The sequence below is a fragment of the Trematomus bernacchii genome, unplaced genomic scaffold (assembly GCF_902827165.1).
Source record: "Trematomus bernacchii unplaced genomic scaffold, fTreBer1.1, whole genome shotgun sequence".
NCBI lineage: Eukaryota > Metazoa > Chordata > Actinopteri > Perciformes > Nototheniidae > Trematomus > Trematomus bernacchii.
The window spans coordinates 18,073,075-18,099,848 of record NW_022988050.1 but is presented as its reverse complement, the minus strand read 5'-3'; the positions used below and the strand labels follow the sequence as shown (position 1 = coordinate 18,099,848).

Below are 26,774 nucleotides of genomic sequence, written 5' to 3'. Positions count from 1 at the left end.
CGGTTTCTCAAACTTACCTACCCCACCTTTAAGTTATGAAGTTATAAGCATTATCAAGAAAGAAATAATACCTAAGTTGTTTGTTATTTTATTTGAGTTTTGCCTATTTCTTTTGAATATTGTAAAGGCCTCTTTTCTTTGTTGCATGTGCAAAAATGTGTTATTTCTTTTTGAGCAAACACATCGCAACATCATCTAAACCAGGGCTATTCAATTAGTTTGGAATGGGGGCCGGTTGATGAAAATGATCCAAAGCAAGGGGCCGGGAAAAAGATGGCTTGAAATATGAGCAATCATATTTAAGAGCTTCAGATACAGTAAATACTACAACAGCATAGTGGAGTGCATATATTGTGTTTAATTCAATCAAACAACATAGCCCCAAGGCCTTTATAGATCTAAATGGCAAGTTCAGAACTCAGTAGACCTACATGTTTCATTTGATTTCATTTAGGTGAAATGATCTAATCATTCACGCAGAGATGCAATCAATGACAGGAGTTGTCACTACAGTATAGTAGGTGGGTTCGAAACCCGAGCCCGTCGAAGTTTTCAGGCATTGTCTACCCCTCTATCTCTCAATGTAACACCCTCTCTGGAATAAAGGCACTATGGCACAAAAAAAAAAAAAATCTTAAAAAAAAAAAATTGATGACTTTTTAACATTATACTCAAAGGGCCAGTAAATATCACCCCGGGGCCGGATTTGGCCCGCGGGCCGCCAATTGAATAGCCCTGATCTAAACCATCGGAGGCCAAGCAACACTTCAAACTGAGTAATTCAAAGGAAAGAAACGAGTTAGAACCTATGGTTAGAACTGTCTGTTTAAGGCGTCAGTGGCTTAATGGAAAGGAAGGAAGCCACGACAGGCTATAACGAAGGCAAATTCTTCATAAGTGTAAACCTACTTGGCAATTAAACTGTTCCTGATTAAACCCTTTAAAACCACCATTTATAATAATATTAATTATAACAAAAAAACGAATATAATATGTTTTTATTGTACTACTAGATGACTGAATTGTGTTTTAAATGTCTTAATTTTTAAATCATATATAAATAAGTAAGCATATTCCGGGATATGTATTCATGTTTTAAATGTAACTACCAATACGATACACTTTTATGACGATCCCATAAGGCAGACACAACGGTGAAGGTTCCTCCATAGTGACTATCAATGGTTTTAAATGGGCCTGAACCATCTTGACAGTCAAATATCTTTGGCAGTAATTCAAACACCCAATGACCTCATACATCCCCACCCCACTAACACACAACACACTGACTAGTGTACTGTTAAATGTTGAATGGCATTATAGACTAATCTAGATCAACTGCTAAATTATGCACACATTAAGAAAATCAAGAGATTTAGTTCAGAAACTACCACATTTAGATGATATGTACAAATGGTAAAAGCACCTTAAAATATATCTGAAACAATATGAAGATATAAAACAGCAATTTGTCTGAAGACTGAATCAGGAGTTCAATTTGACAGACTTCCTTCATGAAATCATTTGTAAAAACAACAGACATGTTGTGAATCAGTGTAATGCTCTCTATATCTGAACTGCAGAGAGGCAGCCTCTGGTGTGACAGATATGATAACATATTAAGGCATATTTGAAGCAAATCTCATTCTGTATGTAAACACTGGAGTGTCTTCAACTCATTTAGACTGGAGAGAAGAAGAATGAGAACACAATGGGCTGCAAACAGATGGAAATGTTGACGCACGGTCCATTTGAAGGACAGTACACTACACAGAGTTAATGGGAGAGCTAAAGACACGAGAGATGGCATGTGTTGGCAATGATACAAGAAAATGTAAAGCATTAAGACAGGGCTGTGGTCAAAGCAATTCAAATATATTTCCAAGTGCTTTTTAGTCTCGGATCCAGTATTTTCTTATAAGACAGACTTTACTGAAGGCTCAAAACACTTCTTGCACCTCTAGAAAGTTAAAGGTACATGGCATGGTAGACATAAGACACCCTTTAGTGTCTTTACCCCCTTTTCGATGTTTAGAGTAATGAATAAAACCTGACGCTTAACCTGTAGAAGGATAAAAACACGGTATTTTGAAACAGGTAATAATCTCATCCAGCTGGCAAGTTGTTTTACACAATAAAAGGGTAGATGGAACAAAAGACATAAAAGTTAATTAATTTACCAAATAAAGATCAAAAAATGCTTCCAAATGTATGCATGTCATATTCCTTCTCTGGGGACCATGAATATCCTCCAAACGTCACCCTTTCTTGACTGGGTCTGCACATTGTGTAAGGTACAGTATGTTTGCAGCTCACAGTCATATGGCCCCGCACCAATGTCCCCGAACACTCATGATTCTTCTGAGTTTTCCAAATGTTTCATGTCAGGACAATAACGATTTATTTGTATTCTGCAGACGGTCCTGAGGGCTCAGAGGTGGTCTTGGGGGTCACTTCTTGGGGCTGCTGTAGTGTCCCAGAGGCGAGCCCTGGACGTATGTGAGGATGGCGGACTGCAGGTAGCTGGCTCGGTTGGCTTCGTCCTCCCTCATCCTCTGGATCTCCGCCTCCTTCAGACGGAGCTTCTCCAGCATGGAGGACATCTCACTCTCTTTGTCCAGGAGCACCTCTCTGTGGCTGCTGCTGAGCACTGCAGGACAGCAAGCATAGAGGGAGAATGGTGTGAAAATACAGAATATATATTTCATATTTACACACATGATGCATTTCAAATAACTTCAGAACGTAATGTAAGTGTCTTTTTAATTTAAAAAAGGAAAAACTGGACCTGGGTTAATCTGCTTTGTTTCAAGCAGTCTTAAAGGTGGGGTAGGTAATGTTGGAGAGAGAATAGAATTTGAAAATACACAGCCGGAGAAAATCTGCCACTTCCTTACAGAGCCCCTCCTCCAACACACACGAACGTGCACATGACCAATGAGGGCACGAGATAAGTTTGTGCACAGATGGAAGGCTGACCGGCAGGTAGGCCATCCAGTTATTTTAGCCGGGCCGGCTAAAATGATTGGTCGTGCTTTTTACAGTACTACGGCTTCCACAGATGACATTTTTTTTTATGGATTTTTTGTCAAAGCACTTAAGATATTTATTGCTATCGGGATGTTAAGAGCATTCCATGGAATATAACAAAAAGTGTATCTCGAGCCGGTTTCTCAAACTTACCTACCCCACCTTTAATTTATGCTGCTACTTTATAATATTTCAACTCTAATAATTTGAGTCCATTTTAAGATGCCAAAAAGTATTTACATATCAGCTAACTTTTAAATGAATTGTCTTTTTAATCATGTTGGAATCCTATGTCCAATGTCCTCTTTCAGTCACCATAATATATTGAACATTTCTGTCAATCTAGTCTAACCAGACATTCTTTTTGCCACTAGTCAAACTTATTGCACATTATCGGATCAAAAACACCAGTTGGATGATTGAAATTCAGTATTGCTCCTCCATGTGTGGTTGTGTTTGAGATGAAAAGCGACAGAGCGATGGGAAGTGTAGCTATATGGTGACAAAAAACCTAAATAGTACTAAATATTTTTTAAACCAAATGTATATCCTTTATTAACGATATAAACACTGGTTTTAAGTAACTTGTAGAAACATACAAAATATGTATTTAACCTGGAATAAATCACACAAATAAAGATACAATAAGAAACCATTTCATTTGAAGAAATGTACTTCTCTTTGTGTGGAAGCTCTGAAAGAGTGGCGTGCACCTTTAATCTCTCTCTCCAGAGCGCTGATCTTCTCCCTCAGGCCCCCCTGAGCCGTCCTCTCTGCCTGAAGGTGTCCCATCTGCTCCTGCAGCTCCACCTTCACCTGGCTCACTGCAGCCACCTTCTCCTGATCCTTCCCCGACAGATCCTGCAACAAAACACCACCTGATCAACACCCAGCTCCAAACATTGATCATGTATCACTCCCGGAGGTTTGTCACATGGATAAGGACACAGAAGCTATGAGTATCTTTATATCTCAGCATGCATGGAGAAAGGGATGAGCTACACATGAGATCTCTTGAATAGAGCCGCAGTGTGAAATGTGTTATTTTCTAGAATTTGGCTGCAAATAAACATCCCATACATGACACACTATGAGGTGACTGACATCTTTTCAAGGTTTAGATGGACAATACACTCTCTGTCAAACCATCATTTCAAAAATGAACAGCTGTATCTTGTTCTTTGATTTTAAAACAAGAATAAGCCTCTGGACATAACTGAAGGAAAGAAGTCAAACACCCAAGGTGAGTTAGACTAATCTGTCCACTTCACTTTAAATGATGAGCCAATATCAATGAGCAGAGGTTGAAGATGAATGTTCTCCCTTGGAGTCAACGTTTGATTCATTTGGCTACATATGCAAAGAAACATGGGAAAAGGCTACAAGATGTTGGAAAACATTCAAGACGTACTTTTTTCACAATACAGACAAACACAATCCACATCCTCTTTCTAGTTTCTAGTTAAATAAAGTGAATCTGTCTTTCTGTTTGGACACATTTTCACGCAAACTGCGCAGAAACAGGGGTCTGATCTGATGTGGCCTCTCCCCTTGTTTTACTTGACAAGTAAAACAAGGGGAGAGGCCACATCAGATCAGACCCCAAGTAAAACAAGGTTGTGCCAGGATAGTCTTCTGAGTCCTATAGACTTGTTGATGGGGATCATTTCCCCAAGTGTTTCTTGTTGTAATGCTGTTTCGAAGATAAAAAGATCACAGAAATAGTATCCCTAACCCTATCTTGGCAACACATTTTCTTTCACTCATTCAAAAGTCATTAACACAGGAGAAAGAAAAACTATTCAGATCAAACTTAAATCAAAAAAAAAAAAGTTGTCTTGTAAAAACCATGTGCCCTATTTCCCCAAGTTTGAAATAAGATGAAACGCCTGTGTTTTTCCAAGTAACTTTAAATATCCTAGCAAAACTTGTTTTCCCAAATGTATTACACATGAAAACAACATTTACAGGACCACAACAAATGTTTTTCACAGAAGAAAAAACGATTTAACTTAACACCTATGATCACCCGAGTTTCTTTTTCTCACTTGCCTGTTAGGACTTTAGTATATTCTATTATGCACCACTACTATTTAATCCATGTTGTGAGTTACATATTGGATTGAATGATGTCCACACAGGCTGAATAGTGAAAGGTGTACAGCTGGGGCTCCTGACCTGCTGCAGCTCCTCCGTGCGGCGCCTCAGTCCGTCCACCCCCACGCTCAGCTGGCTGTTCTTGGCCTGCAGCTCAGAGATGGTTTGCTTCTGCTGCGAGGAGTGGAGCTGCACCTCCTGCAGGCTGCAGCGCACACAGCGGAGCTTCTCCTCCACAGAGGACACGTGCTCCTGCTGCTCAGGGGAAACCACAGGTGAGTTCAGGAGGATTGTGAACTGACTTTATTTCACTAGGATTGTTAGAGCCAGTATTTTGTTTTTATAAGAAAGGCCACCTTATAGTGACATCTGTAGTCAACCAGAGCATAAAAGACTACAATTCCCACAGCGCCTCCTCTAAAGCGACAGTGATGGGCAACCTGCTAGAAAGACGCCGTTGAGGAACAGTTTTCAAACGTCCAATTACCCTTTAAGTTATCAACTTATATAAGCCTTATCAAGAAAGAAAGAATACCTAAGTTGTTTGTTATTTTATTTGAGTTTTGCCTATTTGTTTTGAATATTGTAAAGGCCTCTTTTCTTTGTTGCATGTGTAAAAATTTGTTATTTTATTTTGAGCAACACATCGTATAATATCATCCAAACCATCGGAGGCCAAGCAACTCTTCAACTGTAAGCAGTGGCGACTGGTCATTAGGGGCAGGTGGGGCACAGCCTCACCTAGTGTCAGCAGAAAGTCATTCAAATAATAATTCCAAAAAAATGCAAATAAATGCAAAAAGAATACATCTTAAAATATATTTTAAGATCATGTTTAATCATCTGATTCGTCTGTAAATTGCTGTTTTAGTCTGTATTCTTCTAATTAGTGTCTACAGTGTGCCTATTGAGCCGTTTTGAGCGACGTGGGTCAAGCCCCGATCATGCCCCTCCCTCTCACTGTCTAAGTGAATGGTTGCTGTAAAAACTACACTGCGCATGCTCAAGAGTATTTTTTTATTCAATGTGTGCGGCAAAAAAATAATCACCATAGGGGCAGTGTGCTGACATACCCACCAAACGTCATCTCATAATTCAGAGAGCTGATTGGCTGTAAGTACGTGTGCCGCGAAAATAGTAGTTGTTTGTGAAGAGGAGACGAGAGAGAGCAGCATATAGCGATTAAAATCAGTAAAACGGAAAGAAAATGAATGAAGTTGACCATCTATTTCAGCTTTGGTAGGTTCATTTTATGTCATATCTTTTGTTGATCTTCTGTGTTTTGCCTATAGGCTATTGCTCTGCTGGATCCATTGATATTGTGACCTCGGTGATGAGTGTCTGTGTTTTCCTTATATCCCCCCCCCCCTCTCTCTATCGGAACCATGGATAGCCTACAGCTATTTGTTTACGTGTTTAAAAAAGCACCAGAAGCTTAAACACATCTAAGTTGTTCGTGCCCCACCACTTTTGTACATATAAAAACGCCACTGACTGTAAGTAATATAAAGGAAAGAAAAACGAGTTCAAAATGTCTGTTTAAGGCATCTAGTGGCTTGATAGAAAAACAAGGAAGGAAGCCACGACAAGGATGATCTGCTTTTCATTCAAAGAGTCATTAAAAACAATGAATGCGAGGGAGGAAAGCACATTGTAAGGTCATTTCTGAAATGCCTACAATATTAGAATTAGCCATAATTAATGAGTTTGTAAAACATTTTTTTTTTTATAATATTGCTTGGTATACAAACTCAGGGATGGTATTAATTGTACTGAAAAACCTTACATCATATTCAGGGCTGTTTTGCTGAGGCTGACTGGGACACATGGTATCTGAACTCCAATGATCTCAGATAGCATGTCATCACTCCAGAGCTGTTTAACTGCAGTACATTCATTTCTTTCTTTGATTACACCTCACCTTGTATGTTGCCTCAGAGAAAAGCCATCAATAATGTAACCGAAAATGTAGTAACATTTTAATAACAGTTTTTTAAAACCCACCTCCTCCAGACGAACTTGAGCTCGCACTCTCCCCAGCTCCTCCTCTGCCTGAGCTCTCTCTGTCACACACACCGCTCTGGCTTTACTCAGCTCCTGCAACACAATTACATCATAACACAACGTCACATAAAGAGCACAGGTAGTTTCTGAAGGAGTCGTTAAGGATACAAACCAAAATGAGGAACAGCATTTAATTTCACTGCAGTTTCATTCTGTAGAAATGCTCCTAAAACATGGAGATGGTAGTTTTACTGCATCCACGAACTGTACCTCGCCACATTCAGTGTTTTATTACTCAACTCTCAGCTTTAGGGTGTCCCCTTGTCTAGTGGGAAATTCCCAGTGTGGAAAGAGAAGAGGCCTCCTTGTGGATTTGAATAACGTATCTGGAAAATACAGTTAGGGAAGCTAACTAATAACGCCCCCCCTTCAGTTCACAAAGCCCCCTCACACTGAACCTTGGCTGCCTTCAGTGAATCCATGCAAAGTGGTACAAAGTTGTTTTGTGATTTAAGCCCCGATAGCACCACCAGCACGATAAGGATGTGCCGCCCTGCCTGTCAAACACTGTTTCAGAAACATGTGGGAAAAAACACCAACCAATCACGTCTCATTTGCATAGCCCCTGTAGTCCTGATTAGTGAAGTTATGTTTTTATGGCCAAGTATATAGCCTCCGCTGCTACCTTTTAACCACTAAATGAAGAGCATTAGGCTTTGGGCCAATACTAACTACTACGTGACACCTCTTAGCAGTTACATTACGTTTCTGGTTGTAAACATGGACGCTCTGAACTCTGACCTCCTCCAGTTGTATCCGCTGTCCCTCCAGTTTGAAGATGCGTTCCTGCAGAGTCCTCTCACACTCTTCCAGATGACGATTCAATTGCTCCACCTGTACATTTCATTACATGTAGTTTTATTTATTAGGATATGGAGTTTTAATGAATCATATAGAAAAGTGAAATAAACAATAAACATGAAAGAGGTTACAAATCCGTCCCCCCATGTAAAGGGCACTATAATGCCTCTAACAGGCTAGAATGACCATGCAACTTGGGGCAAAAGGGCTGTGCTATAATCAAAATGTATTTGAAATTGCAATATGGGCTAGTGCAATATTCAAACTGCAGGAGACGCAGTATTTGTCACACGAAATATGGGAAATATTCATCTTAATAAAAACAGGTGGTTTTGCATAGATGTCCTGGCATACAACTCGTATTCTACAGACTTAAAAAATATCTTTGGTACAGATCATCTTAAAAATGTTAAATATATCCTTCAATAATAATGATGAAAAAATAGTCACTTTGATATAGTGAATCATATCACAATAGCTATATCAGTCAAAATAATTGCAATTAGTTATTTTTTCCAAATGGTGCAGCCCTATTCATATATCAGCTGAACACACTACGTACTCCTTTAAACCTCCTCAATATAACCACTGTGCAAACTGCAGACGGCCCAAAGAAAAACAAACTCATTCAGAATGTAGACCCAAATTATAGCATTGTGGTTCAATAGGGATCAGGACTAGAAAACCGGTTCATAATCCAAGTTGAAACAGTATTCTCCCCTGTCATGCAAAATTGTGACGGCATTGACTTAACAGAAGTTAGTTCATTTAATTATTCTACTTTTCAGGACCAAATGATTTGAAATGTGAATAATACATTGGTTTATGAGTTCCTGAGTGCACCTCTTTCTGGCGGAGACTGTCACTGTCCTGCAGAGCCTGCTTGGACCTCCGCTTCTCCATCTCCAGACGGTCTATCAGAGGGGGACATACAAAAGTTCTGCTTGGCTTTATGTAAAAAAATACTTTCTCTCTGTGTATCTGTAAATAAGAAAAGTGTGCGTGTTCTGTGGGTGTGTGATACCTTCTGCCTGTGCTAGCTGCAGCTTGAGCTCGGCACTGCTGTTGGTCAGCTCCTGCTTCAGCTCAAAGACCTGCTGCTGCTGAGACTTACACCTGCGCCCCAGCTCCTCCACCTAACACACACCACAATCAGTCTCACACTCCTCAGACATAACACACTGTGATAAAGACACAATACTCTTACTTTATTCATCTGTTGGACTTTGGTGTCGGACAGGTTTTGGGTCTCTCTGAGCAGTTTGCCCTCTCTGAGTGCATTGTCCTACAGGATGGAAACACATGAGGTACATTTGTTACAGCAGACTCTTAATACACATTCATGTTTTTCATGCTGTGATTAGAGCAAATTGTCAGTCATTTTTGCTAAACTGAACTCTGACATGATAATTTTCAGTGTTTTCTCATTTTTCTACATGCTCCTGCCATATTAGGCTGCATATCGTTGACAAAGAGATGGAACTAGACTTCTGCCACACATATTTATAGTCAATATATGAATTGGATAATTGACAAAAAGAAGCTATAAAATAAATCAATTTGTGGAAAAATAAGGAAATGCTTTCATTCCTATTGTCAGTGTTTTAGGGGTTCACTTTCATTCAAAATAAATCTAATCCAAGAAGAAATGTAATTTAAAAATTCTGCATTTCAAAAGCCTCTTTTTCTCTGATTTTGGGATTATCCAATTATTTTTTTCTGTCACTATTTATTTATAATCTCACTGTGTTCCAATATAAGTAAGCGCCTCAAAATCAGAAGGTCAGAAGTTCACTCCAGGCAAAGTATTTAACCCCATATTATCATTGTGTGTACATTGCTTTGAGAAAGTGTCATAAATGTGTCAGCTGAATAAAATGTAATGTTATATCACTGCCCTTTTATCAAATAACATGTCGACATCCTGTTAAGCAAACAACCTAAAGCTTTTGTTAATCTAAGATATCTTGTTTACACCTAAACTAATATCTCCTTTATTTATGGGAGCAAACGCTGAACATGCTACCTACTTAGCCGGCTAAGTAGGTAGCATGTTGGTAGGTGGGGTTGTGTAGGAGACACAGCTACATCTAAAATCCTATCAGTTACCAAGGGTGTGTGGCAGGGATCCATTTTAGGACGTCCTGTAAGAGATCATGCAAACTGTCATATAGCATTTAACAGCACTACGTTAGCCCTTGCAATGCTAACTTCTTTGTTGGCCTGTAAAGGGAACTCTGTCATAGATGAATTGGCCAATTTGAGATACCTCAACATACGATCGACAAGCCTGTCACATTTTGTCTCTGTGTAGGTTAAATGATTCCCCTCTATATGGTCATGTGACCTTGATTTACCCTGTAGGGAACAGCCAGTGAAAAAATGTATTTACCGCACTAAATTTAGAAGCACATGTGAAAGCTCTCATGAAAAAGTAACAGGCTAAAGCACACATGAAAAATATGGGAACATCTGTCAGAATCTCATATAAGGGGTCATCATCATCATCGTGCCATCTGTCCGCACCTCCTGCTCCTTCCTCCTTTCTCTGCTCTGTCGCTCCCTCTGCTCTTCTTTCTCAGCCTTCACTCGTGTCAGCAGCTCTCCCAGGTTGTGGTTCTTCTGCTCCGAGAGGGCGAGGGCAGCCTCCGTCATCTGTAGTCTGCACACCATCACATCATGTGTCAGAGTTACTGCATGTGCATTTGTGGATGAACACAAGCTAAAAAGTATTCTTAATAATACAGGCCCTATTTTTTAGGCTGCAGAACAAAATATGTTGGTATCTTGGTGCTGATTGCAGAGAGATTGCAGTAAATCACAGGCGTTTTAGTGGAAACAGGGTTTATTATCCACAAGAGAAAACTAAATTCTTAAAGCAAATGGGCAGCAATGACGGAATAATGCCTAAAGTGTAAATTGCTATTCAACCAGTAGATGTGTTAAACACTGAAAAATAAACAGTTAATGTGAAAGCAAAACCATTGTTAAACAAGATGTATTATTTATGTATCAATAAATGAATTGGAATGCTTCTTATAGTATCTAATGTCAGCAGCTCACAGTATTAAGAAACTTCTACTTCCATTCATTGAATCCCTGCAGCCATCTGAAGGCTGCAAGACACTACTAAAGCTACAGCTTCTGATTTGAATAAAGGGAAATGAAATGCTTACTTGGCAGTGAGGGAGTTGATCGCTGACTTCCTCTCATTCAGAGCTTCCTGGAGTTGGCCTACCTGAATGGAGGCAGACCTTATCAAACAGAAAAGAAGGGGAACAGGTCATGGATACAGAATGTGATCGCATAAGGATGATGTATCATGTGATGTATGTGGCTTAAAGACTCATGTGGGTGTTGTTTCAGAACTAAAATGACAGCCGATGACCGGCACTCACCCACTGGAGCGTCCCATCTCCTCCCTCTGTCTGTCTATGGTTTCCATGAGGCTTAGGAACTAAAAGAGAGGAGAATTAACCACAGAAATCACTACTATAAATCAGCAATACTTCATTATAATACTTAGAATTTAAAGTGATTTTTCGCACAACATCTTTTGTGTACCAAAAAAAGTTTTTCAGGTTTCACTTTTACAAATCACAGAGTGATACTGTGCACAATTTTTCAATAAAACTCTTTCTACAGTGACAAATATTTCTATTGAATACTACTAAGGAGGTCTTTCAATATCTAACAAGACTCCAGGAAGACTAGCAGCTCTGTGAGGCTTTACTGAACTACAGCACTGCTTTGAGCTACAGTCAATGCTAAATGTCTACGTCCACATACTCAGATGACACAATCAGTGATTACATAATGACCACAAAACAGCAAATACTGCCAAAGCAGCTAATGACAATGTCATTCGTTTTGCAAGCATTAGGCAGAGGGAAGGTCAGGGGGATATCATCATATGATATGAACATGAATGTTCCTAGAAAAAACATTTTCAATCAATCTTTTAGATGCAGAGGGGATCATCAAAGCCATTAGTATGCATCTTCTTGGGAGTATGAACATCTGTACTAAATTAAAATGCCAATCTATTGTGAAAACACAATCATTAAAGGTGGGGTAGGTAAGTTTGAGAAACCGGCTCGAGATCGCTAGAATTTGAAAATACAGAACCGGAGAAAATCTGCCACTTCCTTACAGAGCTCCTCCTCCAAGACACACGAACGCGCACATGACCAATGAGGGCACGAGATAAATGTGTGCACAGATGGAAGGCTGACAGGCAGGTAGGCCATCCAGTTATTTTAGCCGGGCCGGCTCAAATGATTGGTCGTACTTTTTACAGTACTACGGCTTCCACAGATGACATTTTTTGTCAAAGCACTTAAGATATTCATTGCTATCGGGATGTTAAGAGCATTCCATGGAATATAACAAAAAGTGTATCTCGAGCCGGTTTCTCAAACTTACCTACCCTACCTTTAAGAGCATGGTGTTATACGATAAACTGGCAGAGGGTTGTCAAAATGTCTAAACTAATTGAATCCATCTAAAATCTGATCATTCTATCTGGAACAAAGAAGTGGATCAACCAACAGACCTTAAAACATTTTTGACTATTTGCATGGCCAGATGCATTATGACACGTGTAGAATGTTTTTTATGTGGTTTCTTAAAAGTCTTAAAATAGTGTTCTTATTCTAAATCATAATGATTGAACTCTTCAGTGTGGGGTTACCTGGCGCCCCTTCTCCTCCTTCAGAATCTGAATCTCCTTGCCGAGGACCTGCGTCCGGCTGCGGCTCTCTCTCAGGCCGCTCTGTCGCTCTGAGTTGTGTCCTGAGGTCTGCTCTGAGAGGGTTCAACCACAGGGGCCACAGGGGCCACAGGGAGGGGAGAGAGAGAGAAAGCAGAGGTAACAGGTATCACTGGGGGATAATCATTAACACAATCAAAATCAGGCCACATTAGTGTTATAGCTTTCCTAGTAAGGAAAGGGGTTGAAAATCATCAAATTATAGCCATAGTATTGAAGTAAGAATAAGTTTCTCTGAATATACTGTATATCAGACAACTGCAGTATATCTCAACACAAGCTGCCCTTATGTCGTATGTCTTAAAAACTTAAGGATGTGATAACACTGTGCAAAGAAAGGCCCTATACGTTGTTATGTGTTGAGCCTCCAGTTGAAACAAAACATCATCTCATATTGAATAACTCCTTTAATATGAATCATATAATATTGTTTACCATAAAAAATGGTGGCGTCTGTATCCGTAACATTACTTAAGAACAATTTTTTTAAAGGATTACTATAGCTTTAAAAGAATACTTCACTCACAAAAGACCATTTGACATCAATTACTTTTCTTTACAACTTCAATGTAACAAAAATATGGTATTTCTTCTTGTATTCACTTGCTTCTGGAAGCCAGGCATAGATAAAACTGGGATAAAATCATACAACTACTAAAGACACGTACAGACACATGTGCTTAACCATGTACTGCGTGCACACACACGGATACACACACACACACACACAACCCCTTACCAAGTGCTTTGAGGGTGTCACTCGGTATGTTGTTCCCTGCCATCTCCAGCTGTGTGAGGCTCTTGTTCTGCTGCAGAGCCTCCAGCAGGGTCCGGCCGCCCAGCAGACCAACGTTGTTCCACCTCAGGTCTGAAAACAGGGAGGCACAAACACTCTGTCAGGAGATAGCTAACTTCAAATGAATACCAATATAAATAATGACATAGCATGTTTTTGGTAACTCAATAAATAAAAGAATAGTCTAAATAAGACAACATTGCAAGCCTATTTTCTATACACCTGTGTGTATTACATACTTGAAAAAGTAATTTTAAGAACGTTATGTGCAAAATGAACTGTTAAAAGTAAGATTATAGAGAAAAATAAATCTATATAGTAGTCTATATAGAAAAATATATGCGACAGACATCCTTTTATAACGTTTTGACAATGTATTTTGTCATATCGCCCGTGCCTACAGTCAGTCGGAAGGGCTACAGTTCAGTTGACAGTCTATAGGCATGGATCAAAATAAGGCAAATTGTTAATTGTCTTTGTATAGAAATTGCGTGACATATATAAATGGTTTATGCTTGATGACAATTTAAATGAAAACTATAATCAGTAGATGTAAGGAGCTGATGATGCATTGACATGGCAAATGTACAAGAAACTGTCAAGTCATGAAAACATTTAAATATAATTGTACCAGGAGTAAATTATATTTGATTTTTCCATTTCATTAAATCAGACTTAAAGGGGACCTATCATGCAAAATACACTTTTGTACGTCTTTTATACATGAATATGTGTCCCCGGTGTTCCAGGGAACTCACCAAGTGTCAGAAAACACAACCCTCTCTATTTTCCTCCATACCCAAATCTCTAAAAAAGGGGCTGCAACGGATCTGATAAAAACTGATCCAGATTTGAACACTGTCCTGACGTCAGGACGGTGGCGCTACGGCTATTGGGCCAACTCCACCAATCAGGAGGAGACAGCCACGGCCATTGCCGTTCGAAAGCGCTGTAGTACATATGCCAGGCCTGTAGATGGTGCTGTTCTCACAGAATCAGCCCTTGCAAAAACAGGGGTAAAAAAGTGCAAATTGAGCGAAATGAGGCATGGCTAAAATGCATGATCTGTTTGGTATTTTGAAGAAAAAAAAAAAGTATAAATATGCCTTATATAGGTATGGTCCTACACTATATTATTATAATATAGCATGATAGGTCCACTTTAATTATTGTTTAAACCTTGACAGAAAACACACAATATGTTACCTGTAGTTTATCTCGTATCATCTGTTTGATTGCATGCATAAACAATCTGTGATTAAACTTGGTACCACCATATGTGTTTCAGAAGATATGAAGACCTCACCCAGCACTTGCAGCGTGGTGTTGCGTTTAAGTGCCAGTGCGAGCTCGGACGCTCCGTGGTGGTTGATCTGATTGTTGCGCAGGTCCAGCTGTGTCAGCACGCTGTTGGAGGCCAAACCATCGCAGAAGAGAGAGAAGGCTTCGTCCCACACGCCCAGAGCGTTCCACTCCAACACCAGCCTGCAAACAGCAATCACAGGTTTAAACATCAAGTGTTCATGGGGACAGAGCATAGGGTGATTTCTTCCTTGAAAATCAAGTTAATATGCTGGTCGAAAAATCTTTTAAAGGAATTGGTTTATTAGTTGATTCTAATCTAGTAGTAGTTGTCAACTTTAATTTGTACATATTTTGGATCATATATGTTATTAAAAAGACATGGTTTCTTTGTGTTGGGAAAATACTGAATGTTCCTTCTATATCAGAGTAGCACATGATAACAGAGGCCCTACGTAGCTGTATACCAGGGGTGCCCAATACGTTGATTGCGATCGACCGGTCGATCGCAAAGGTAGTGTGGGTAGATCGCATGGCATTGTATAAAAAATAAATAAATAAAAAAAAAGAGTTAGCCTATCATCCATCCTTACTATGGCATTTGCCAGTCTCAGTTGTATTGTGCCATACGGGTTCATGCAGTTATGAGGGGGCCTCACCTCCTCATCTGAAGCGCAAATGCGGCGCACTATTAGGCGCTTATGCGGTGCAATTAGAGTAAGCGCGCCACAGTATATCCGCCGTTTAGTCCACTAGCACCCCCCCCCCCCCGCTCCCGCTCCCGACACAGATTGAGCAGGGGCGGCCCTGTAGGTAGATCATCTGGGCTTGGTCATTTTAAAAGTAGCTCCCAAGCTGAAAAAGTGTGGGCACCCCTGCTGTATACGTAGCCGGATGTATGACTACATGGATGACGCTCATGAGACACTGTGTTTAAGTTATGATAGCTATGTTCCTAAGATTGGCATGATGACACAGCCCCTAGAGATAGGCATATGACTGTCATGTGTATTGCTTACGCAGGCCTTAGCTAATCTGAACTAATGTCAGAATACTGCTCTGAACCGGTATTCTTCCATCTTGTTGACTGCAACACCCTCTCTTGTATATAAGCATATCAAGGACTCTACTCTGGGAACTATTTGTCCCAAGCAGCTCTGTGTGTGATGACTACTTCCATTCTTGCAAGGATAATAAATACATGTATCCTGATATTGAAGATCAAGCCGGTGACGAGTGATATTTTTCTAACACTTTGTGAATGTGAATAATGTGACCAGCCACTGAAAAATGCCCTTTGCACTTTTTAAAAAGATAACTGCACCTTAATGCCTACATTAGGATGATTTATGGAATTTTGAAGTATATTCATTGCAAATAATTAAACCACATTACCTGAGGAACCTATGCAAAGTCTGCCAATAATTATAACAATTATAAACTAGGTGATCTGTTAATGCAAAAACATATAAGAAAAAGTGTAATTTTAAACTAAGATGTATTTATTGTTTTAATTGAAACATTAAAAAACATTTGTAGTTTTGACTCAGGAAAGTTATTTCTCGACCTTGGACATAGCAGTTTAACAGATTCATCATAACTCAAAGTTTTTAACCACTCTTTAGGCTTTCATTAGTGGATGGGGTTTACTCAGTCAATATGGAGAGGTTCCATTCTGATGTGATGACAGCAGAGCAAAATATGCATGCTGATAAAGACCATGTGAAGGTGAAAGCACAGGAAACAACTAGTAAGTGGAACTTGAGTTAATATTATTTAGTTTAAATTAATTGTATAATGACCCAATACATGCTATGACCAGATTGGTCACATGTCTGGTGTTGCAAGCAGCAACTGAACAAATATTCTCACATTAAAATCCTTGTTCTCACCTGCGCAGAGTCTTGTTAAGTGCCAACAGCTTTCCCAACACCTCAGCCCCTGTCGATCTCAGGTTGTTACCCTGTAAAAACACATGTTGCATCAACAGAATACCAACCTGTCTCATGAAAGAAAACCAATTAGGGTCTGACAGTACGGACAATTTCATTTTTGCATGTGTCACCTTCAGATCCAGGACTTTTACAGTTGTGTTGCCTGACAGTCCACTTAGAAGTACTTTTGCACCTGAGAGTCACACAAGCATGAAAAGACACTGTTATACATGATGTTAACATTAATGTCATCAAAGTCAATACACCAGCAATGATTATTCCTCTAAAATGACTAACACACTAATGAGCCACACAGTTGCATTGACATGTTTCTCTATTAACATCAACTAGTTTATTTTACACCCATCTGCTGCCATAAATACATATAATATACAGATATAATACATTGGTAATACCGGAGGCGCTCAAGCGCCCATTTTATTGCTAGGCCTTCTTTCTCCACAGTAGCATACCCTTGTTCCCTTGTGTTCAGCTTCCGGCTGATGTACATGACGGGATGTTCCTCACCGTGAACCTCCTGGGATAGTACTGCTCCTATGCCCACCTCTGACACATCCGTCTGCACAATCATACCCCGGCTGAAGTCTGGATGTCACCAACACCGGCCGTGCACAGAGAGCCCTCTTCAGTCCCTCTAATGCCCCTTTTACACCAGCGCTTTTCCAGCTCCGGCTCGGAGCTGGAAAAGCGCAGTTTTTTCCTGTTCACACCGCAGCGGCGCCGCGTCATAGCTCCGGAATGCGGTTCACTTCCAGCTCCAAAAAACTGTCGGTCTAGAGGCAAGAGCTTCGGAGCTATGACGCGGCGTCGCTTACGTCTCTCTTACGTCGAGGCGTGGAGGAAACTAAACCCACCTCCCCTGAACATGGGTCGACTGAAGAGTCTCGTCATGCCTGCCTACAAGCAGTAGCGCTGAGCAAAGTGACTAGAAGGCAACCACACTTATAAAAAAAAAAACACACTTTATAAAGTCAGGCAACACTAACCAGGCTTCGTGTGATTCTGTTTATTTGTACCTTACTTTGACCATCCGTTCGCTGTTATTGATCATTGTGAAGAGGCAGACGTTTTGTTTGTTATTATAGCAGCTATCGGATGGAATCAATACATGGGCTGCACAGGTTGTCATGTCCGACTATCACAAGTAGAATCATAATGAAAAATACGCTGGTAAAATGTGCCTGTAGAAAACGGCTTAGCAAGTAGTCAGTTTAGCTTCGGTTGCTATGCTAACATCACCCATGTTATACCAGAGAAACTTTCATAACAACGTTGTGATGCCAAACAGCGTCAATTCAGACTGACACACATTCACTTAAGGGGAACTGGGGATATGTATCAGCTGCTTGTGTGACAGTCAGACAGTGAATACTTTAGAGCCGTGTGAGCTAACCCGGAGCTAACGGGAGAATAAACTCCCGTGGAAGAGCAGCCAGCACTGCAGCGGTCGGTAAATGCCGCTGAAACACATTAATAAACAATGAACCACGGCACTCTGGCGAAAAGTATAAGGTTGGAGAAGTCGTTATTTAATTTAATCTGGCTTCGTATGATTAAAAGCAACACGATCATCGACCCGACGCAGTCCCCCCCCCCGTTGTTGTTGTTGTTGTGAGCTCCGTTGGGGAGAAAATCAGCGATGTAAACGGTGACGTCATGACGCAGCAGCGGCAGCTCTGGGCGGTGTGAACAGAGCGGGAGCAGAAAAGGGAAACCGGAGCTGAACCAGAAAAGCTCTAGCTCGGAGCTAGAAAGGGAAAAGCGCTGGTGTGAAAGCCGCAAAAGGCGTGTTCAGCCTCTCCTGTCCACTTGACCATTAGCGGCTGTGAGTTTCTGGTCAGGTCTGTAAGGGGAGAGGCTACTGTGGAGAAGTTTGGGATGAAACGGCAATAGTAGGACGTCAGACCCAAGAATGTTTTCACCTGTTTCTTGGTTGATGACCGTGGCCAGTCCTGGATCGCCTGAACCTTCCTTTCTTGTGGTCTAACGTTGCCCCGCCCAATGGTGAAGCCCAGGTATTCAGCTTCCTCCAGTCCAAGCTTGCATTTTCTTGGATTGGCTGTCAAGCCCGCCCTGCGGAGAGATTCCAGCACTGCTGCAAGCCTTGTGAGATGGCTATCCCATGAGTCACTGTGGATAACAACGTCATCTAAATAGGCAGCTGCATACTCACGATGTGGCCTCAGGACCTTGTCCATCAGTCTCTGGAACGTGGCTGGTGCTCCATGAAGCCCAAAGGGAAGCACAGTATACTGGTACAGCCCTGTGGGGGTGGCGAAGGCCGTCTTCTCTCTTGAGGCTGCTTCAAGTGGGACCTGCCAATACCCTTTCGTCAAGTCCAGAGTGCTGATATACCTGGCTTCCCCAAGCCGATCAATTAGCTCATCTATCCTGGGCATAGGATACGCATCAAACTTGGAGATTTCATTACATTTTCTGAAATCATTACATAACCTGTTGGTTTTGTCTGGCTTAGGAACCAGAACGACAGGGCTGGTCCACTCACTGTGAGATTCTTCAATCACCCCCATAGCCAGCATTTTCTGCACTTCTTGCTCAATGGCCGCCCGTCTTGCCTCCGGCACCCGGTATGGCCGCATCTTTACCTTTTGGCCCGGCTCTGTGTGGATTTGGTGTTCCACCATCGTTGTGCGTCCAGGTCGTAGTGAGAACACATCCAAACTCTGCTGAACCAGTTCCTTGGTTTGCTGTAACTGAGCTTTGGATAGCCCTGGACCGTATTCAACTTCGGCCCCCTCATTGTCTGGAGAAGAGGGGGACACAACTGGGGAAGAACCACACAGCAGTGCCTCTCGGGCGTACTATTTCTTTAACAGGTTAACATGGTATATTTGGGATGGTTTGCGACGGCCAGGTTGGCGTACCTTGTAATTGACTGGTCCCACCTTCTCTGCCACTTCATAGGGACCTTGCCACGATGCCAGGAATTTGTGTTCTGTGGTGGGGACCAGGAGAAGCACTTTATCCCCGGGCAGGAACTCACGCGGTTGGGCACCTCTGTTATACACTTTTCTCTGGGCTTCTTGGGCTTGAGCCATGTGCTCTCTCACCATGGGCCAAACATCTTTCATATGCGCCTGCATCGTCTCTACATGCTCAATCAGGCTCCGATCGGGGCTTGGTTGCTCCTCCCAGGCTTCCTTCGCGATGTCGAGAAGTCCTCTGGGCTGTCGGCCATACAGCAGCTCGAAAGGGGAGAAACCGGTTGAAGCCTGTGGAACTTCCCTGATTGAAAACAGGACATAGGGCAGAAGCTCGTCCCAGTTACGACCATCCTTGTCAACAACCTTCTTTGACATGGATTTCAATGTCTTGTTAAAGCGTTCTACCAATCCGTCTATCTGAGGATGGTAGACAGATGTACGAAGCTGTACCTTGAAGAGCCTGCAGAGATCCTTCATTATCTTGGACATGAAGGGAGTGCCTTGGTCTGTTAGCATCTCTTTAGGAATCCCAACTCGGCTGAACAGGTGAAGCAGCTCCCGTGCAATCACTCTCGTTGTCATGTTCCTCAAGGGAATGGCCTCCGGGTACCTGGTTGCATAGTCAAGGATCACAAGAATATACTGATGTCCCCTGGCAGACTTCACCAGCGGTCCCACTAAGTCCATGGCAATGCGAGAAAACGGTACATCGATTATCGGTAGAGGTATTAGGGGATATTTAAAGTGTGGCTTGGGACTCATCTTTTGACATTCAACACAGGTGCGACAATAATCCTCTACCTCTCTAGCTCTTACCACCCCTGGCCAGTGGAACCGGCTCCCAATCCGCTGCCTTGTCTTCTCAACCCCTAGGTGGGCCCCTAGGACATGGCTGTGAGCCAGATGCAACACTGTGGACACATATTGTTTTGGGACAACCAACAAGTCTCTTCGCTGACCTTCAACCTCTTTGGCATAGTATAACAGATTATTTTTTATTAGGAAATGAGGACATGTAAGCTCACCTACTCCTGGAACTGGTTTTCCCTCTATTTCCGTAACATTGCTGCGTGCATGCAACAGATTGGGGTCTTCCATCTGGGCGGTCCCGAACTGGCCCTTCAAACTTGGAAGCAATGAGACTTCACCCTCCTCATCACCTGTGCTTAGGTCTCCAGGGAAAGCAACAAAAAGGTTATCATTTGCCTCATCTGCACTGGAAGATTGGTTGCCTCTCTGCTCCTCCGGCACAGCACACACAACTTTGGGGGACTGCTGAGGAGAAGTACCCTGGGTGGCAATTTGTCCTTTCTCTCGTTTTCCTTTGGCACGCTTGGGCTTTTTGGGACTCATCTCCATCTGGTGCTGCAGGCGCTTGTATAGTGGGCAGTCTTGCTCCACCAAGACTGGGACTGGTAGGGAAGGAACCACCCCCACTTTCAGCTCACAGCTGCCTTTAACCGTGGTAAGGTGGATGAAGCATGTGGGGTAAAACTAGCGCCTCTGCATCTTTTCCATTTACTTTGACTGGTATCATTTGAGCCAGGGGAGCTTTCCTGTACCCAGCAAGAGTCAAGAAGGTGGCAGGGCCTTGCACCAGATGAGTTGGCGGTCGGCATTAGCTCATCCTTCCCTGGGCAGTCCCGGGAAATGTGGCCTGTCTCCCCACACTGGTAGCAACGCGGTTGGCCCTCTGGCAGGTAGGACTGTCGTCGCCTTACCTCTTCTGGTTCCCGTGGCGGTTCTCGTGCCCGTCTAGTCCTTGATGCTTCCCCACTGACCTTCCGGCCCCACTCGGTGTCTGGTCGTGTGGACTTAAGCAGGTCCGCTGTGACCACGTGGCTCTCCACTAGGTTAACCAACTCATCCAGACTGGCTGGATTCTGCTGGCTTGTCACTTTCTTGATCTCATAGGGCAGAGACCGAATGTATTTGTCCAACATTATCCTCTCTAAAACACTTAACTTTTCGGGGTTGCATGTCAGCCAGGCTCTGGTTACCCGGGCTAGGTCATACATCTGGGCCCTGGCTGACAACTCTGGCTTGTATTTCCAGTCATGGAATCGCTGGGCTCTTGCTGCTAAGCTGTAGCCATACCTCGCCAGGATTTCCCTCTTCAAGACGACGTAATCCTTTGCTTGGTCAGGAGGGAGGTCGAAGTAAGCTTGCTGTGCCGGGCCCAGGAGGAACGGTCCAACCAGATCAGCCCAGGAGTCCCTTGGCCAGCCCTCTCTTTCAGCTGTGCGCTCAAAGGCTGTTAAGTAGGCCTCTATCTCATCACTCTGTGTCATTTTGGGGATGAATCGACCTGGGTTAGGCTGCACTGTTGCTCCCCTCTGGATAGGAGAGGCTGCTGTTAGGCATTTTTGGACCTCCAAATGGAGAAGCGCATTCTGTTTCCGCTGCTCCTGTATCATCTCCCGTTGCAGAGTCTGCTGCTCAGTAGAAATGCGCACCAACTCTCTAAGTACATCCTCCATCTTAAAAACGTAAAAAACTGCAACACCACCACTAGAGTCCTTATGCCCACATTCTCCACCAGTGTAACAGGACTGGGCAGATAAAGAGGAAAGTAGTAGTGCAGCAATCACGACAGAGGCAGTGTTCAAATCCAAAAAGAGGCTTTATTGCTATCAAGCTCAAAAATACCTTCCATTAAACAAAGGCTAACGTAGCCGGGCCGCTAACCGACTTACCAGCTTTCCAAAACGTTTCCTTACACTGGGAGCCTCCTGCTCCCTCCATGTGCCACACACAACTGAGCAACTCTATGTGCTTTGTCTCCCTTGAGGGACTGATTAGCACCAGGTGTGAGGTCTCCACACCTGCTCCCAATACTGCTAATTGGAAGAGGGTGGAGCCACCTGTTGGGAATGTAGGTGCCTCCCACTACCCTGCCTCCCAGCCCCTTACAACATATAGCTGTATAAACACCAGTTGTGGATTAATCCGCCCATACAAATAATCCCCACAAAATGCACTATTTCTTCCTGTTTGTGTAGAGTTTGTTTAAATGTAGTGTCCTACTGTTTAGGGAAACTATTGAGACTATTTTAGGATCTATACGTTCAATGGAACCAATGGGTTTCGAACTGAGAGCAAAAGACAGGGTAAGAAAGTCAGAAAGTTTTAAGAGACAGAATTACACATCGTTGGTTTGGGTCTTTTTCTTCTTTTAAAGGGGACCTATCATGCAAAATGCACTTTTGTACGTCTTTTATACATGAATATGTGTCCCCGGTGTTCCAGGGAACTCACCAAGTGTCAGAAAACACAACCCTCTCTATTTTCCTACATACCCAAATCTCTAAAAAAGGGGCTGCAACGGATCTGATACAGACTGATCCAGATTTGAACACTTCTATTACGTCACAGAAGTGATGCTACGGCTATTGGGCCAACTCTCCACCTATCAGGGGAATGTGGGGTTGGGCCACGGCCGGCCATTGCCTCTCGAAAGCGCTGGAGACGCTGTAGTACATATGCCAGGCCTGTAAGTGGCGCTGTAGTCTGCCACAAAAGCAGCGACGAAGACTTCCCGCCCATAGTTACCATGGTTACCCTTCTGTTTATTCTCCGCTGTGGCTTTTTTTCTCCCTCCCCGAGGCAAGCGTTTGCTCCCGCTGCTGTAATTCAATGCAATCCCTCCCCGTCGAGGCAAGCACTATAATTCTCTCCGGTTAGTCCACCAGCAGATGACAAACACCCACCTCTCCGCCTCTTCCAAGGAACAAGGGGACCGTGCGGCAGAGTTTCAGTTTCAGTTTCTTTCGCCGGTCAAGAGGTCCGTTAAAGTTTAAAACTTCCGGACAAAATTAGAAAAGTACCGGTCAAAGGTCTTCTTTGTTATTTATTGAGCTTTAAAACAAATGAATAACGACTCTATATAATAAAACACGGAGGACGGAGATCTTTTTTTCTCCCCCTTTTGACTTCATCAAGGGGGGGCGTGGTCAGCTGCAGCTCACAGAGATCAGCCCCGTAGACAGCAAACAGCACATAGAGCGAAATGAGGCATGGCTAAAATGCATGATCTGTTTGGTATTTTGAAAACAGAAACGTATAAATATACCTTATATAGGTATGGCCCTACAATATATCATTTAAATATAGCATGATAGGTCCACTTTAAAGGAGAGGTGTCATGGCCATTTCCACTGATCATAATTCCATTGTTGAGGTATACTAAAATAGATTTATATTGTGCAATTTTCCAAACTCACATTGGTTTCTCACACAGCATCTCTGTATACTACGTGTATTCACTGAATTTCACTCTCTGCCTTTAACGGCTCGTTGTAGCTCCAATAGCTCCAGCCCCCACCCTCCCTGTGAGCACAGTGTGCTCTGATTGGTCGGGACGTTGTGAATCGCGCTGAGCTCCGTGGAGGTGTTGTTTCCTTGTTTAGGATACACAGCGAAACACAGCCAAACTCATCCTGAGCACACACAAACTCACAGCCGAAGTAAAAACAATAAGTGTGGCTTGATATTGAGTAAGAAAAAGGTTGATAAACGCTGTGAGAATGGGTCTGCAGAGAGAATTTCGCCGCGATCCCAACTGTCTGTTATCAGCCTGCAGCCAGGGAGGGGAAATCAGCAGAGCTGCCTGTGTGTGAGGAAGTCCGTGGATTGGTCAATTTGGACCAATCAGCGGGGGCTTAACGTAACGGCTCCGCGGACGTAACGTAACGGCTCCACGGATTGGTCCATTTGGTTCCGGGTACCGCATGACCGTATCGCGTCATAGCTCTGGGCGTGGCTACTGGGTATCCCTACGTAGCGATACCCAGGAAGTAAACAATGGACAATGACGTATCTCCAACGAGGCATTTTGGGGAGGTATTTTCTGTGTTAGAGTTTTACTCGCTACAGGGTGTACTTTGAGGGTTTTGACTCTGCACACCGTTTACATGCAGAAAAACCTTCATAACACACAAGGGGACGGGTAATAACCGGAAAAGCATGACACCTGTCCTTTAAATAGCTACAGTAAATGTGCATACCACTGCATTACTGTATATGGGGAATCAAAACATGTGTATACTTGCATTTAAATGTATGCTTGACACCTGCCATTTAGGCTGTTAGTGGATCTTAATATTGACGCACCTTCCTCGCTGAGCATACAGTCACTGAGCAGCACCTCTGTGAAGACGGTGTCTCTTTGGAAGGCCCTGGCCAGCACGGAGCAGGTCTCTGCAGACAGGCTCTGTCCACTCAGGTCCAGGCTGGACCCCTGAGCCCCCCCCCCCTGGAGCCGGCCCACCACGCTCTCCTGAGGCTCCACACCGCTCTCCTTACACAGACGAAGGTATGTCCGCCTGAAATCCTCCATTGTGCATCACCACTCGCTCCTTTTCATCTGAGTTGTCCAACAATCTCTTAATGTCTTCCTTCCTTCCTCTGGAGAAGAAAAGAGTGAATTAGGAGTGAAATTATTCATTGAAAGACCATGTCAATTTTCAAGCCACAAAGCCAGCCATGCTCTAGTAACGTTTGGACTGTGATGATTTGGTGCTTTTCTATGACTGGTGGGATTGTAAGGTGAATATTATTGGGTTTTGGACTGGAGGGTAGACAAAACAAGACTGATAAATTAATTAAGGCTGCATGATCTGGGGAAAATGTACTTATTGCCATAATTTTGTATTGACAATGCAATTGCGATATGATTTGCAAAATAATAGGGAATGATAATTTCCATGGAAATATATGGACGCTGAATCGGATAAACACAAGTGAGGAACTGACAGTATCCTGAGTTACTGCGTCCACTGTGATGGACAGCATGAATACTATTTTGCAGTGTTGTAAAGTACATTTGCTCAAGTATTGTACTTAAGTCAAATTCATAGGTACAGTAGGCTACTTAACTTGAGTATTTCCATGTTATGCTGCGTAGTACTTCTACACCACTACAATTCAGAATCAGAGGTATTTATTGTACTATTACACCACCACATTTATGTAGTACCTTTATTTGCCTTGCAGATATGGATTAATGATAAAAGAATATGGAGCCTAGCAGCCGCGAAACCGTGCCGCATTTTCAGCTCAGTTGAGGCCCCACGCAGTCTGCGTGATCGGCCTGTAGGGAGGGACGGCCCTGTGCTAAGAACTGACACTTTTCTTGAAAGTATGACAGCCTCAAGTCAAGAAACACTACAGTAGTTTAGAGTAGCCTACATCATGAACACGTACACTGTAACATAACAATTACAATGCACCCTACACCACTAGATCCACCTCATCAGTTCGGCAATATCTGACCTAAGATCATAACTTAATATGAATTCTAACTTTAAGAAGTGCTTGGACTGTTATGTTTGATAGTAGTCGGAAGGAAGTCCACATCACAACAACGCACAACACTGAATGAAATACATCCTAATGTGTGAGCCGAACTGACATATTGCTTCCATAGTTTTAGAAAATGTATTAATTGTTATTATACAATAGCTGCATCGTGGAGATAAGCAAGTAAACTTGAATAGCCAAATGTTGAATGAGAGTGTCGGGAGCGAGTAAAAGCAGACTCGTGCAGCGCTTTCAAATGGATAACCGTCCTGTAAACTACGGAAGCCTGAGGGAGTTTAGCTGAATAAATAACAAAGTAATCTTCAGGTAAAACCCTCACAAACCTCAGAGACTGCAGCACAAGTATCTTCCAATATCTTCCTGGCAGTTATTGTTGTCGTAGACAGTACAGCTGACAGGCAAAGGAAGCCAAGCGACAAAGTAACCAGGAAGTGTACATCGGCGCAAAGCATCTTGGTCAATGTAGTTTTGATAACGTGAGCATTTTCCATTTCTCTAAATTAAACGTATTTAGTTGATGTACGCTGTTAGCTGTTGATTACGTTGGATTGAATGTTGATTAAGTTTAATTTAATGTAGGTTTAACTTAATCAACCTTAATAAGCAATATTTGAATATGATGTTATATAATAAAAACTAGTGGTGTAATGTAACAACACACATTTACTCAAGTAGGGCCTACTGTGCTGAGG

General features: G+C 42.5%; 1 protein-coding gene across 1 annotated transcript; it reads right to left on the bottom strand.

Moving 5' to 3' along the window:
- Positions 1-984: 984 nt before the first annotated feature.
- On the bottom strand, positions 985-26,502 carry lrrc45 (leucine rich repeat containing 45). The gene is made up of 18 exons (XM_034119299.1): positions 26,406-26,502; positions 24,874-25,167; positions 16,927-16,988; positions 16,754-16,824; positions 14,866-15,044; positions 13,503-13,631; positions 12,686-12,798; positions 11,391-11,449; positions 11,169-11,246; positions 10,519-10,654; positions 9,200-9,277; positions 9,017-9,128; positions 8,836-8,906; positions 7,933-8,025; positions 7,132-7,224; positions 5,209-5,382; positions 3,744-3,891; positions 985-2,650 (listed from the first exon to the last, which is right to left on the bottom strand). The coding sequence occupies exons 2-18, from the start codon at positions 25,097-25,099 to the stop codon at positions 2,451-2,453; spliced, it is 2,022 nt and encodes a 673-aa protein (XP_033975190.1). The 5' UTR covers positions 25,100-25,167; positions 26,406-26,502; the 3' UTR covers positions 985-2,450.
- Between the last annotated feature and the right edge of the window lie 272 nt (positions 26,503-26,774).